The sequence below is a fragment of the Gobius niger genome (assembly GCF_951799975.1).
Source record: "Gobius niger genome assembly, chromosome: 8".
NCBI lineage: Eukaryota > Metazoa > Chordata > Actinopteri > Gobiiformes > Gobiidae > Gobius > Gobius niger.
Genome location: NC_136859.1, coordinates 36,780,855 through 36,796,851, shown reverse-complemented (window position 1 = coordinate 36,796,851; position 15,997 = coordinate 36,780,855). Strand labels below are relative to the sequence as shown.

The 15,997-nt window shown below is 43.9% G+C and overlaps 1 protein-coding gene across 4 annotated transcripts in view; it reads right to left on the bottom strand.

The window, feature by feature from the left end:
• glcci1b (glucocorticoid induced 1b) overlaps positions 1-10,934 on the bottom strand; it is a 52,045-nt gene extending 41,111 nt beyond the window's left edge. For 3 of the 4 annotated variants that reach the window (XM_079562259.1, XM_079562262.1, XM_079562261.1), the window contains exons 1-2: positions 10,800-10,934; positions 10,232-10,598 (exon numbers count right to left, since the gene is read on the bottom strand). In XM_079562259.1, the coding sequence (XP_079418385.1) occupies positions 10,232-10,562 (331 nt within the window). In that variant the 5' untranslated portion in view covers positions 10,563-10,598; positions 10,800-10,934. Of the gene's footprint in view, positions 1-10,231 lie in introns of all 4 variants that reach the window. The other variant, XM_079562260.1, reaches the window with a different exon arrangement.
• Between the last annotated feature and the right edge of the window lie 5,063 nt (positions 10,935-15,997).

The following is a 15,997-nucleotide window of genomic DNA, read 5'->3' as shown; positions in this document are numbered from 1 at the left end:
TAAACGTGCTGGGTAATCGGTTAAAACAGGAAAATATATATATTGACAATGGACTCCAGTTGAGAGAGAACAGGCCCATAAGTTTTAACTGGGCTGAGGCAAGAGCTCTGAGGTTCTCTTTCACTGGTCTATAAACTGAGTTACCAAACACCTCTCAGAGTTAGTTCCAGTTGGTCCAATCTTGCGTCTGCACACAACAGACAAGAGTTCATGTGGGTAAAAAAGCAGGGATGCACCGATACTAGTATCGGGTATCGGCTCGATACCACATGCTTGTAGAGCTTGTGCTGTGCTGGATTGAACCAGTGCTTCATTGTACCTCAGCGCTGGGTCTGCAGTGTTTACAAGACGAGGAGGCTAATGTTGCTAACATGCAGCTCGCGAGTGGCGATTCTTAAGTGGCTTTATGCTCAGGGACTGCATCTGTAGAACTAACCCAGCGACTAGGAAGAACTCCGAAACTGCAAAATGAAGAGACGCAGCAAGTCTATTTGCAAAATTTAACTGCAGCAAAAATCATCAAAATGCTGCAGGCGACTTGTTAAGTTACTAAACACATGGGACAAGTTTATACGCTCTGCTGTGCATTGTAAACAAACATCGTGTGCATCTCGCAACTGAAACGTGACATGGAACTTCAAAGTGTCAAATGCAAAGGCCGCCGTCGTGCCACAAAGTTTGGCATGAACATGTTGTGTGGTGCTACTTCCTCCAAAATGTCCAACAGCAAGCTATAGACTCAAAACAACCACTATATCCAAATTGCTAATCTAATCACAATGTCAGTATCTGTCATTAAAAAATGTATTCAAGTTTAAACGACTGGTCAAAATGGTGCAGCTCTAATCTTCACACACGGCCTGACCGCAGGGTCCAGACCAGTGAACAGAGGGCCTTTGACTGTGAGGCCGAGTGTGTGGAGGAACAGTGATGTCAGCGCGGGGAGGGAAAGGTCAGAGGATCAGGCAAATCCGCAAGTCTATAACCAACGTCATTTAAGACATTCTACGTCAGCCTTTGTCTGCTGTAAATTAAAGCTGCCGTCTGTGAGCTGAAATCTATTACAAATCTAACAGAGCGCGCATAATTAACTGCCTGGAGTTTGAAGAAACACAAGTAATATGATATATAATATAATATCAAAGTCCCTCCCTTGGCTGATCAAAGCAACAAATCAGAATCCCCCGGTGCCATCGCTTGGACCAATGAGAGGAGGTTTCCCGTGAGCCCGTCTTTGCTTTCCAAAGCATTTTCTGTTTCACTCTCACTGAATTATTTGGGTTACTATCCATTAAAATGACTAGAAAGTAACATTCCTGTTACTTGAGTAAATACTTCGGCTACTCTACCCACCTCTGAAAGTGAGTAACATGTAAACGTGTGGACAGGGGCATACATTTAGGCCCCCTTGTCATTTTAATGATTTCAAAACCTCTAGCACTAATTATTAGAACTCAAAATTGGTTTGGTAACCTCAGTGACCCTTGACCTCTGTACACAGGGAAAGGGTATTTCAATAATTCTTCTTGCACACTTTCCATAAATCATACAAACTTTATTTCACTTCTCAAATATCACTGTATTTGTCTCCTATGTGATATATTTAACTGAAATGTCTTATCCAGAGTATAGAAAATCATGAAAACTTAAATCTGGTTGTTAACCTGGTTCGCTCCAGGGGTAAAACGAACCACAAAACAACTTTTTTTGAAGACCATATTTTTAAAACCATATTTTCCGGACGATTTTTGGAGATGCAAACAACTAGAAAACATTCCAAAATATATGTAATCAAGAGTTACATTGTGTATCCGTTTTAAACTGTTTTTACACAAAAAGTGGCTCATCCTCCTACCCCACTCTGCCCTATATACTGCAACCTGACAATAAAATACTTCAAAAACACATTCATCCCTGAGCCATTAGAAACATGGTGCTAACAGATGCTTTGTAGTGGAGGCTAATTCAAACACACGGTCAAACATCACTTTTTTTGTTAGGTTAGAGATGTTAAAGATCTGGTTACACTATTCAAAAACATGAGCGTGTAGATTTAATGACAGTTTGAGTACAACTGAATGCTGACATTTAAGGCCTTAGTTATGGAACAATGCCTTCAATGACTTTCCAAGCTTTCCAACACCCGCGGAAACCCGGTTATTATTTATAAAGAGACAACAGAAACAGGGCTATTATACTCACAGTCTCCTCGGTCAGGGCCCTGTTCACACACTGCCGCTCGGGGCTAGACGGGGGGGACCTGAGAGGTGCCACTGGGCTGGAAAAGCAACAGCGAGCAGGGAGGCACTGGGAGAGAGTCCAGGCCTGGAGTCTGCCTGCTGGGCTGCTGTGGAAGACTTGTGTTTCCTGCCTTACATGGTACACTGGTCAAGGTTGGAGGTCATCTCACTCAAAGAGCAGAGGAATGTGAAGCGCTGCGCCAAAACAACTGCGAGGCTGCGCTGGGAGACGAGCGGGGCCAGATATGGATGATCAAGGGCCCGCTATTCTGTAACACATACCTGGAGTTGTTTTGTATCATTGAGACATTTTGCACTTCCAGGTTATACACTCAAAGACTGGGCCAAAATAACCCTCAAACTAATGATCAAAGTCCTCATATAGATGGAACAACTTAAAGACAACTCACTCAGGCCGTTACCAAAATGATTCACGAGATAAAACTTCGCTTAAAGAAATGAACGCTTTCCACTTTGAACACAAAAAGAATTTCCATTTTCTCCCTCGCTTTTATAAGCCCAAAATCCACTCCAAACAATGACATGTTGCTGCCATGTCTCCCTGACCTGATGCTAGGTTTACACATAGCGACAAGTCATGAATCCACTTTCATGGCCGAGGATCACGAATGTGGATGGAATTTGATGATTCGGGGCTGAGGTTTCACACGCCGTCGCAAACTGTTACCGCGTGTTACGATTAATGGCACCAATTATTACGCACGGTCACGAATATTGTCCCGCACTGTTGCGCTCTGCTGCCGGCCATGGGGAAGGGCCTACATACACTTCCTGTCCCGTATCTTACATTGTACCGTACACTTACCATTAGCAAGGTCCCAAACTAATGGAGAGACAGCTCAGGATGTGGTAAAGGACGATTTACTGATGGACAGTCACTGTCATGTGTTACAAACATCATGTTCACACTGAATCCTGCCCCAAAGGAAACGCCTGTACTCGTAAGGCAGGAGCTATATTAAAGGCTAGCGTTAAATAATGACAATATAACATGTAAATAAATCAATAAAATGTTTGTTTTGTGTTAGCTTTTGGCCAAGACAAAAATAGCGTTATGAACATGGACGTTTCCTCACGTAATATTTTGAAACTGCTCCAGTCACATCTGACCTTTGCCTCTCTGTCCTTTATGAAATCTCGAGCTATCTCTTCATTTGTGTGAGACCCAGCTAAGAGGAGAGGAAGGACAGATGTCACTGTCCAGGCGGAAATCACCAGGGGCCACTGTGCATGTAAAAAGAACCCTATAAAGATTCATTAAGTAATGTAACGATTGACGCTGCTACTCTTAACACATCGTGAGTAAACACTGCTATTACACAGCACAACTCACACGACTAATGTAACTGACCATATTTAGTCACTGTTCACAGGGGAAACTCTACCTTAACAGTCCTACGTTGGGACAATCTTTAGAGGTGACCAGTTTTGAAAAAACTTGCAGAAGCAAGGCAGGCTTTTGTATTAGAAAAAAGAAAACAGTTTTCCACATTTGACCCATCAAGGCAAACTGTCGGGATAAATCTTGAGTGGGGATCTTGGTCAGGATCACCCGGCTGGAGGTTTTAGTGCTCATGTTTTGGGTTGTATAGGAAACCCATTCAAGACACGGGGCAAAACTCCACACGGACAGGCCTCACTTTGTACGGGAATCAAACCCGCGACGTTCTCGAGGGTGCTAACCACTCAGCCACTGCGCTGCTTAATGCAATACAAACAACCACAGTTCAGTGCGTTCCATTTTCTGATCAGACAACACACCCTCCAGGCGACTTCCCAAAGAACAAAAACAAGAAGTACATTTAAGCAGCTTCAAAAGGCTTTGGCTCATCAATGTTCCCTTTAAATTCAAACAGTTTCCCAGTCTGAGTGACAAGGAGTGTCACAGAATGCTACTGAAATATGGTGAGAATATGGTGACAGCAATTCCTAATCCTATTTGAGTCATTTTCCAAACAGTTTTTTGTCCACTGAATCCTTCAACAGTCTTTTGAGAATAGTATAGATACTTTTACTGGGAAAATGGAAAACACTGGTTTGATGATGAGCCTGGACTTGACACGTGACTGAAGCAAAGACGTACCTTGTGCCGGCGTCTGCAGCAGTTAAGTTAAGAGTTAGTATATTTTCTAAAAGAGGTTATAATGTAAGTGAGTAAAGCAGGGGTCTCCAACCAGTCAGTCCTTTCCAGGTAGCTCCCTAAAGGTTTTCTGCATTTCTTCATAAGCTCGATGAGCCAAATGTAGAGATCATCGTCTCTGTGCTGTCTGCTCTTCTTCTGACCGCACAGGGCTCTCTCTCTCTGAAAGCAGCTTCACTGGTTAACACCACGTGTTTCACTTTGCTTTTCGTACAGAAACTAAACTAAGCTTTAACCTCTCAACTCCCACCTGAACAGAGCACATTTTCTAAGTTTGGCTTTACCCAAATAAAAAATTATTGCAAAAATGGTCAAAATTGCGACAAAAAACGAGGAAGAAACGAAACAAAAAAGTGACAAAAAAATGGCAAAAAGCGATGAAAATGTGACAAAAACATGATGAAAAGGCAATGAAAATGTGACAAAAAAGTGATGAAAAAGTGACAAAAACTGGACTAAAACAGAGATGAAAATGCAACAAAAAAACACAGAACGGCAAAAATGTGACAAAAAACCAATGAAGAAGAAAAGATCCATTTAGATGAGTTTTGTAGGTCTTAGCTTTCAAATGAGCCTATAGGTTGTCAAACTCAACAGGAGATAATGCACTTGGTTAAGGAGGGAGGTAAGAGGTTAAAGTGCTGCGATGGACCTCACATAGGAGCTCGCTGAGAGCGCATGGATTTGGATAAACACACGAAGGACTGAGAGAGGAGAGAAAGAGAAGCGGTGCAGGAGGTACGAGTGGGCGAACTGAGCAGCAGCTTCAAAAACGTAGTCCATGATGCAAACTGCTAAATATTGTGCCGTCCACTCACTGTTTCTTAAATATCACGTTCAAATTGCAGAAAATGCAAACAATGAGCCTTGAAATTGAGGAGCTGATGACGCTCTGACCAAGTCGTTCTCCTCTGAGACTTTTATGCACGGATTTTAACACATTTCTCTTGCAAAATTCGTGTTCCATCATGACTCTGTTTTTCCTAACATAAATGATATGCTACGTCACTGTCATTAAAAAATGCTTATTCTGAGAGAGGGAGGATATTATCGTCCATCACAATGATTCACTGTAAACATCGTCAACGGCCAATTAAGGGGACATCGCCCAACCCTAATGGAAATAGTGTATACAAAATGAATAGGAAATCAGTGTTTCCAAAGTTTTCCTGGTGCTGTATACCTAAAAATATGAACAAACAAATGTGCGCATCTGCTTCAAGCGCCTCATCTCTCCTCAGACCTGGCCATTCGCCAATAAACCAAGAAGAAGTAACTTTACTGGGAGCGGGACATCTCCGGCCCGTCTCCATGGAGATGTACACTAAAGGCAGCCGAATATGAGATTTTATGATTAGCTATATGAATATTAAAATGCATATGGTAATTTACTTCAATAAATATAAGTTATTGTGTGTGTGTGGAGTCAGTCATTATTTATATAAATGCACTTCTAATGGAGTTTTCTTCAGCTCGGGTGTAGCTTGTTTTAGTTTATGTTTATACAGTTCTTTGCATTCATTAAAAATGTGGCATATTTTAAAATGCACCTTATTCACCTTATTCCGCCCCGCCCACTTTTGCCTCTTTTTGCTTTGTCTCTGCACTTCCGTTGTACAGACACTTCCGGTCGAGCGCAAAGCCCATCCAGTTAAACGGAGAAAGAGGGAAAATATTCAATTCATGGCGGCGCCCACGCGAATGTCCGGAATAAGGTGAATAGTGAAGCTGGTTCCTCGCAGCGGCTAAGCTCCTCCTTCACATGCACATGTAAAGTGTAAGCAGTGCAGCCACCATGCTGACTGCACACGTATCTGCGTAATGCATCTGCGTTTGGAGAAACAGCTTAATAACAGGATATCTCTGCACACGAGGACTTTATTTTGCCCGGGGGAAGATTTTGCTTTTACATTATAAATATTTTAGCCCCTGTGTGGAGCAGTGGAGCTACTGGGACTAAGGAGAACATGTTTTCAAAAACTTGGATATTATTTATGATATATTTGCATTGGAGGCACATTTAGGCCTAATTACTATATCGACTTATCGTTCGATAAGTAAAATGAAGGACGATAACATTTTTAGTCTCGATAAATGCACGTGCTGTGTGTGCTTAAAATAAATACAGAGGAATGAAGCTATCACAGCGCTGAGTGAGCGGAGCATCCATCCAACCCGTCCCCCTGTGCTAAAGACAGCACTGAGCACATCAGTCGTGTCCCGCATGTATCCAGGTCATTTATAGAACAACAAAAATAAACAAAGTGCCGCGCTACTACGGAGCGTCGCTGATTCCGACACTTTCTGTGAACTTTATCGCGGCGCAAGAGGGAATCGTGTGAAAACACTTGGAATTCCAGCCAAAAGAACTCATCACGGAGAGAATAACAACATGTATGCAACTGCAGGTTTGTCCAACGTGAGAACGAAGCGAAACCACCGCCCAGTCAGTGCATCAGAGCTAATCAGAGCTACTGTTAGCGAGAGGAACCACCGCCCAGTCAGTGCATCAGAGCTAATCAGAGCTACTGTTAGCGAGAGGAACCACCGCCCAGTCAGTGCATCAGAGCTATCAGAGCTACTGTTAGCGAGAGGAACCACCGCCCAGTCAGCGCATCAGAGCTAATCAGAGCTACTGATAGCGAGAGGAACCACCGCCCAGTCAGTGCATCAGATCTAATCAGAGCTACTGTTAGCGAGAGGAACCACCGCCCACTCAGCGCATCAGAGCTAATCAGAGCTACTGTTAGCGAGAGGAACCACCGCCCAGTCAGTGCATCAGAGCTATCAGAGCTACTGTTAGCGAGAGGAACCACCGCCCAGTCAGCGCATCAGAGCTAATCAGAGCTACTGTTAGCGAGAGGAACCACCGCCCAGTCAGCGCATCAGAGCTAATCAGAGCTACTGTTAGCGAGAGGAACCACCGCCCAGTCAGTGCATCAGATCTAATCAGAGCTACTGTTAGCGAGAGGAACCACCGCCCAGTCAGCGCATCAGAGCTAATCAGAGCTACTGTTAGCGAGAGGAACCACCGCCCAGTCAGTGCATCAGATCTAATCAGAGCTACTGTTAGCGAGAGGAACCACCGCCCACTCAGCGCATCAGAGCTAATCAGAGCTACTGTTAGCGAGAGGAACCACCGCCCACTCAGCGCATCAGAGCTAATCAGAGCTACTGTTAGCGAGAGGAACCACCGCCCACTCAGCGCATCAGAGCTAATCAGAGCTACTGTTAGCGAGAGGAACCACCGCCCACTCAGCGCATCAGAGCTAATCAGAGCTACTGTTAGCGAGAGGAACCACCGCCCAGTCAGTGCATCAGAGCTAATCAGAGCTACTGTTAGCGAGAGGAACCACCGCCCACTCAGCGCATCAGAGCTAATCAGAGCTACTGTTAGCGAGAGGAACCACCGCCCAGTCAGCGCATCAGAGCTAATCAGAGCTACTGTTAGCGAGAGGAACCACCGCCCACTCAGCGCATCAGAGCTAATCAGAGCTACTGTTAGCGAGAGGAACCACCGCCCAGTCAGTGCATCAGAGCTAATCAGAGCTACTGTTAGCGAGAGGAACCACCGCCCACTCAGCGCATCAGAGCTAAATATAAATAGAACAATGTAGATGAAATAGCAATATTAGTGTTATGGACTATTTAAAAAATCGTAACAGGCCTAGTTCAAACACAGAACCTGGTGAGAGTGATAAGTTGTGTAAAAAGGTCGAGAAGCACAGATGGATAGAATGTCCTAGAACATTTCGACCCTTCTAGTTTGCACTTTGGTGTAAGGTGTTAATATTGCCAAAAGTTCAATACATTTCAATTAAAATAGTTGCTTTTCTTTTTCTTTTTATTGCCTACAATATTTGCATGAGACTCAATATTATCGTTTATCACGATATTTTCTGAGACGATATATCGTCCTCAAAAAAAAAGTATCGTGGCAGTCATCGGCACAATGGAAGAGCGATGTCTGCGTTTGGTGAGTATGTAATGCAACTTTTCTGCATGTTCTGTGAATCAACAGTTGGCTGATGCTGCTTTGTGGTGGTTAGAGCTGGTGTACATACAACATACAAGTGGTGTGTCGTAAACAAACTAATCCTGAATGAATCTGCTAGCAGCCGGTGGCTAGTTAGCTTTAGCTTACTAGCTTCTCTCCGTTCCCAGCGCTGATCTCCCAGGTTCATGATTATATAGTCATGGTTCACTAAATGTTTGTGTGAGAGAGACAGTTTACAGTTTATTTGGACAAATTATCCCATTAACTTCAATGGTTTTCAGCGACCGTTAACAATTTGTAGCTTCGATCAACGTCACTTCCGGTCTCCATGGCCAATGCGGATGTATTTTTTCTCCCCCGAAATATAAATGTCTTTTATGGCCAAAATATCGGGAAATTTTAACATGAATCTTGAATGTATTTGTGTTAACTATGTTTTTGTGAAAATGTCTAATCTGTCATATGCACTTTAAAAAGGTTAGCTCCTCCCGAATCCATTCTTTGATTGCCCACCTAATTGGCCATTCGGAGCATGATTCATATGGTACAGTATAATCCAAAATGCTGCGCCGTGCGCCTTTAAAGTGAAAGTCTGGAAGTCTAAATGTTTAACAAATTTCATAAAATGTGCAAAATGGAAAGTAAATACATTTTAGAGGTCAACTGATATATTGGGATTTGTGGATTTTGCAATATTGGCGATCGGCTGATCTCGCGCTGTTAAAAGCCGATACCTCCGGGACTGACAGTGATAGAGACGGCCTGTTTACTGCATTGGGAAGAGCGAGTCAGGGCTGCAAAACGAGTCCTCCCACAACTCCCCAGGCCTCAGGGAAACAGAGAAACACCATGATGAACATTCGTTTTGCTACAGGCTTGTTAAACACAAGTTTCACTAAACCTCAGTGAACATGGACATGCTGCATGTCATTTTGAAGCACAGAACCTGGACTCAATCGCAGTTTTAACCTCTGCAAATGTATTTTTGAGCAACATTACGCTAATGCTAAAGGAAACTAATCAAGGCTGGGCCAGAAACTATGATTGAATCACCTAAAGTAATCAAATAAAATCGGCCATTGCTGGAGTGGCCATGTGTTTATGTTTTTGCACGATTATAAACCACAGATTTGATAGAGCATATCGGCATCGGCCAATAAAAATCCCCCAAAATCGGCATGGGCCTTAGAAAAACCCATATCAACCTCTAATATTTACTCTTTTTGTAAAGTCCCTCCTTCCCAGACCTCAGCAACTAATCAGTCTAGTATCCTCCCGCGTTGACCAATGAGATGAGCTTTTTTCTGTGAACCAGCCTATCTGGTCCAATCAGGAAGGAGGGGGAGGAGCTTGATCGTTGACTTTAGAAAATTCTGTCCCTGCTCTCCTCATGTTGCAAACTAAGAAGGGCTTTGTGGTTAAAGAGTGGAGGAATTTGATTGTTTACGTTGCAATTTCACGGATCTCTCCTCACTTTGCAAACTTACAGACTATCACTTTAAGTGTAACCACAATGCAATAGCCACATCGCGAGAAGCAACAATTTATCCCAAAATGACTGGAGTCTAAACCTAACACCTGACTTGTAAATGTGCTAAGGGTCAATTGGAGTTATTTTCCCAATTTAGTTCCATTTGAGCCTCATTTAGGAACTGATTCAATGGGGGGGGGGATTTTTTTGTCTTGTCAGCTGCTTGGTTTTTAGTTTGTCTTCCTCCTGTCTGGTAGTCTGTTGTTGATGTTTTTTGTTTATTTTGTTTGGTACATGGGCAGAGGCCGGGGAGGTTGGAGACCCCTGGTGCAAAGCGACACTAAAGATGACCAGTCCCTTACCTCTGGACACCGGAGAGTCTGGGGGACAGATGGAGTCCTTGTTCTCCGGGGACAGTCTCTGCTGCGGTCTGGGATGCGCGTTGCCACTTCCTGGGCTGAGCGTGGGGCTGGAGGGCGGACTCGAGCCCCGGCTGTTGTTCGTGGCGCCCCCGGGGAGAGCCTGCTGCAGCAGCCGCGGGGGGCTGCCGGCCTGACCTCCGCAGAGAAGCTGGTAGGGCACCGTGGCGCGCATGGGGTGCAGCCGACACCCGGGAGAGCCTGCATTGCTGCGCCTCACTCGGGGCTGCTGCTGCTGCTGCTGTGCCTGGAGAGAGTTGCTGGGAGCGGACATCCTCCTCCGGGAGAAAACTGGCCGTGGCCTAAATCCCTTTTACGCAGCGAGAAAGGAAAAAGTTGCCGTGACAGTCGCTGGAGCCGATGCGTAATGGGAAGCACTTTCACCAACATTAGCTTGTGTTAGCCAAAGGAGGAAAAAAAAACGCTAGCTTCCTTTATTTCATCTCATGCAGCCGGAAAAACAGCAACACAAAAACCGTATCCAAAACGCCCCTCGTTCTGCTTAACTTACCTGACTAACGCGTAAACATGTTGGCACCGGTTTTACGCACGGGAGAAGCGCTCTCGGGAGGAGTTTTTAAACTTTTCCACAGGGCTCTCTCGTGTTCGCGGCTGCAGTGGCTCCTCCGGCCACTCTCTCGCTCTCTCTCTTTAGGGGTAATGACAGTTGTGTTTGCGGAGCTCGTGCACAGCTCCGGGGCTGGTGTCGGGAGGCGGGACGCTCACTCTCTCCTCAGCTCCCCATTGGACAGCGCCTCCTTACAGTAAGTCCGCGCATTGGTGCAGAGTTTCCCCCCGGCTCCAATCATCTTTGTTCTGCGTTCTTCTGCTTTCCACACTCTTTTTTTTTTAATTTATTTTTTTATATCAAGACCAAAGCTAAAAGTTTCTTGAAAATAGCGATGAGAACGAGAATGAAAATACAACCAAAAAGCGGCAAAAGAGCGACAAAAAGTGATGAACAAAGAGACAAAAACCCTTTAAAAATGTGATTAAAAAGCAGCGACAGCGCGACAAAAAGGAGCAGTTTTGTAGGCCTTAGCTTTCAAATGGGAGATTACTGTGAAGAAGATTTTACATTTGGGTAAAGCCGAACTAGAGAAAATGCACTCAGTTAAGGCAGGGGGTTAGAGGCTAAAAGAGAAACAAGTGTTTGCTGCAGTAAGAGAACATTGGGTATCACTTTATTTTACAGAACCTTGATACATCGAACCGAGCTAAACTTAGTGCAATGTTATGTTCTCTGTAACAATCTGTGATAACTGTTACCTTATGTAGTACGTACACAATGGAATAACTTGGGTTACTACTACTACTTTAAGCACATAATGTAGTAGGACACGAGACCCTTAGGGCTTAAGCTTAGGGATAGAGTTAGAGTTAGGTCTTATGATGTGATGTACACATTGTTACAGAGCACATTACACTGCACTAAATGTAGTTTGGTACAACAATGTATCAAGGGTACTGTAAAATAAAGTGATACTTGCACTTTTTTTGTATATATTTGTACATTTGTAGCACTATTCTGTATACGAGCAAGATAGTAAATATGTGCAAATACCAGAGGTGGGTAGAGTAGCCAAAATATTCACTCAAGTAAGAGTAAAAAAAGTACATGGAGAAAATGTTACTCGAGTATCGCGAGTAACAGAGTTACTGTTTGAGCGAAAAAGTTTATTTTCAATGATGCTATAAGTTGCATGAAACAAAACGTGATATTTCCAAAGAAAATACAGAAAAACAAAATAATTCTAAAGAGCAAGGAGCACAAGACGAACTACATCTATTTATTTTTTATCAAAATTTGATCAAAAAGTATTTAAGTTTCTTTCAAGAAATGTGCACTAATGCCAGTTTGAATCCAATGCTTCTTGATAAGTTGATTTAATGACTTAATGCTTTGTAATGCCCAATGGAAACCCCGTAGTAATAAATGCCTCAACGTTAGAGATATATTTTTTTAATGTCTGAGTGAGATGTTCATGACGATCAAATCAAAGAGTTAAAACAAATACTGTACAAGGTGAGGCCACGTGCGCCTCTACAATACGAGCTGACACTATTTCTAACACATTCTAGAAAGATTGTGGCAAAGTGCACGGCCTCCTCCCTTCCTTCCTCGACCGTGGTACCTCTGTGACTGACTTTATCCGCTTTGGAATAAACTGTCTCACACTTGCCACTTGTTCAGTGCATAATGATTGTTCTTTCAGGTAAAGCAACATCCACAACATTCGGGGGAAGCGCCAACGCCTCATGCTTCACTCAGCCTTTCTTTGCTTTCAAAAGTTTCCATTTAGTAAATACAAGGATTCAAATGAATGGACTAAATGTGAAATCAAACTGTGACGTGTCAAATCACAGCCTCCCAATTTGGAGATCATTAGTTAGTAGCTGTATTGTGACTCACTTTTTTTTTTCTTTTCATGAGTAGTGGAGTGTTTTGTCCTCCTTCAGTACATTGAGTATGCAATGATTTGTAGAAAAAAATGCTATTGATGTAATTGTGAGAATGCAGGTTAGCCGTTTTGCTAGCATTACTGTGACAGTGGCCCTGAAAAGTGACAGTTGTGAAACGTGCTCATAAACTCATCCTTGTGAAGAATTGGGATGCCAGAAACATGTTCAGAAGCACAGCGTTTTCCCCCTTATTGTTGTAAAGGTGATATGGCAACTGTTAAAGCAGGGGTGTCCAAAGTGCGGCCCGGGGGCCAAATGCGGCCCTCAGACCAATTTATGGTGGCCCTCGGCCTCTAGCATTTGAAATGTAATAATTCTATACAATTCTAACCGAACTGCTAACCTTTTACTGTGAGACAGAGCTGGCATGAAGGCTTTAAAGGAATAGGCCACCGTTTTTACATACTAAGATATGTTCTTACCTCACTTTAGACGTGTTAATATATCCCCGTCTGGTCTTTGTCCGTGCGCTCTGCCAGGCAAACGGAGCACATACGCAGCCTCTCCCACATGTCACATAGCTCCGAAAAAGCTCACGATAGAAGCTACCAAGCTCTTCCACGTGTTCCCTATTTAAATAAAGTTACGTGAAGTGTTTTCATGCGAAGTATATTTACACAGAAATGTAACATGTGGATTTTATAAGCAAATAAAAAGGGGGACTATATTGTGAGGCGTAATGATACGAGGAGCAAAACGTCCGCGTAGTAACTCCTAAAGACTTCCCCCGCTCACTTCCGTCAATAACCTTTAGGAGTTACTGCGCGGACGTTTTACTCCTCGTATCATTACGCCTCACAATATAGTCCCCCTTTTTATCTGCTTATAAAATCGACACGTTACATTTCTGTGTAAATATACTTCACATGAAAACACTTCACGTAACTTTATTTAAATAGGGAACACGTGGAAGAGCTTGGTAGCTTCTATCGTGAGCTTTTTCGAAGCTATGTGACATGTGGGAGAGGCTGCGTATGTGCTCCGTTTGCCTGACAGAGCGCACGGACAAAGACCAGACGGGGATATATTAACTAGACTAAAGTGAGGTAAGAACATATTTTAGTATGTAAAAACGGTGGCCTATTCCTTTAAGCTTAAATAGAGGTATGGGGCACAATTTAAACATCTGTTAGTCTAAGGTTTTGCGGCACTAACTACTGATCTACGGCCCTTCACCCTGTGTACACTTCAATATGCGGCCCCCCATGAAAAAAGCTTGGACACCCCTGTGTTAAAGGAACAGGCCGCCGTTTTTCCATACTGTGACATGTTCTTGCCTGAGCTTAGACGAGTTGATCCGTACCTGCCTGGTCTTTGTGCCCATGGAAGAGCGTGGTCGCTTCTAACTTCACTCCGTTTGGAGCCATAGGAACACAATGGGAGAGGCCAAATGCTAACAACATCTGTGGTCGTTTTGCCTGACTGAGGGCACGCACAAAGACCAGGCGGGTGCGCATCAACTCGTCTAAGCTCAGGCAAGAACATATCTCACTATGGAACAACGGTGGCCTGTTCCTTTAAACGACTGCATCAAATACAGTATACAAGAGTGAATACAACTGTCGATGTTCAGTTGAGTTATATGATATTTAAGTTTCTCCTCTCAAATTGCCTCCTCCCTGAGACGGTGTCACAGACAGACCCAGCGTCTCAGATATAACCGCAACAAACAAAAAAAAAGAAAGAAAATGCATGTCTGTATTATTCACCTTTTTCCGCCCCGCCCACTTTTGCCTCTTTTGGCTTTGTCTCGGCACTTCCTTTGTCCTGACACAACGAGTGAAAGAGTTCACCACTCAAATCTGATGTTTAGTAGATTGATTAACTGATTTTATGTGGACTTCTCCAGCCCCATGTTAACAGATAGGAGAAAAGGGGCGGGCTGCTGAAACACGGGGAGACTGTTGAAACTTTCTTTGTTCACCTAATCATGTGCTAGAAAAGCTACAGCCGCATGACACTGCAAAGCGAACATCATAATCAGCGGTTAAAATATCACAGTAACAGTAAAGTGAGGAGTAGATGACGTGGCCCGTGTCTCTGTCAGTCTCCGCCAGAGCGACATAAAGCCTCACAAGGAGCTCATGATGTTAGAGAGAAACTGCTGGACACTGACGACTCCTTTAGAAGATGAAAGATCATTCATGATGCCCTGGACATATCTGTATCAATAATTAGCACCACATTCATTATTAGACAACATGACATTCGTATCATGTACAGTTGGTTTTAAAGCAAAAGTTGATAAATCATGATTGACTCTGAAAAAGGCTGGTCTGTCGGGGCCCCAGACCAACACTGTGTTTGCATTTTTGGCCCCCGTTCCAAACGCTCTAGAATAAAGTTGCGTGGACACTTTCTATCCGGGTGCACTGTCGGCTCAGAGGAGAAGAAAGGCGAGAGCATGTCTGTGTGTGTCGAGGAGGGCGCCAGGCAGGGGGGTCCCATCTCTCCCTCGCTGTTTTTTTTTTTTTTTCCCCTCCTTTTTGAATCAACACTGTTCCGGCAGCTGAGGCTCTTTATGAAGGGAACAATCTGGAGGATCTTGGACAGCGTGCCGAGCAGCTGCCGTATTCTGGCCGAGGTGGAGAGGCGGGGCGTGGGGGCGTTCGGGGAGGGGGGCAGACAGGAGCAGACTGCCTGCTTTTGACAAATTCACCAGGCGGACCCCCTAAATCAGCCCCTATGCCACACACAGGCACGCTCCGAGCCAGCAGCAGCAGACAGACAAAGCCACACTGCAAAAGAGGAATGGAAACTTTAGAGTCACTTCAACTAGGAACCCTAACTATTCCTTCACTGTAGATACTCAGATACTCCTGTAGATACTCAGTCATTACATTACTTACTGGCCATTTCCTTTCAATCTTCAGCTCCAGCTCTTGGAATCAAATGTCACATTTTGGTTCTGGGCTCCCTAAGATATTTTTTGAAACTTTTAGTGTACACTGACTCTCTCCCACATTTCAATTCCAAACTCCAATCTCATCTCCTTAGACGAGCCAACTCACGGAGGCCATAACTGCATGAGGGTGGTTCACAAGATTAACTCACATTTTGCCTTGGTCCACTTGGTATTGTAACTAAGCATCTTTTCCAAAAAATCAAAGCCAATTGCTGCACATTTAGGGGTGGCACATGTTTTCACAATGTTGACATTGCTAACACTAGGCCTGTCATGATAATTACTATATAAACATATGGCTCCATAAGTGCTGTGTGTGCTTAAACAGAGAAGAATGAGCA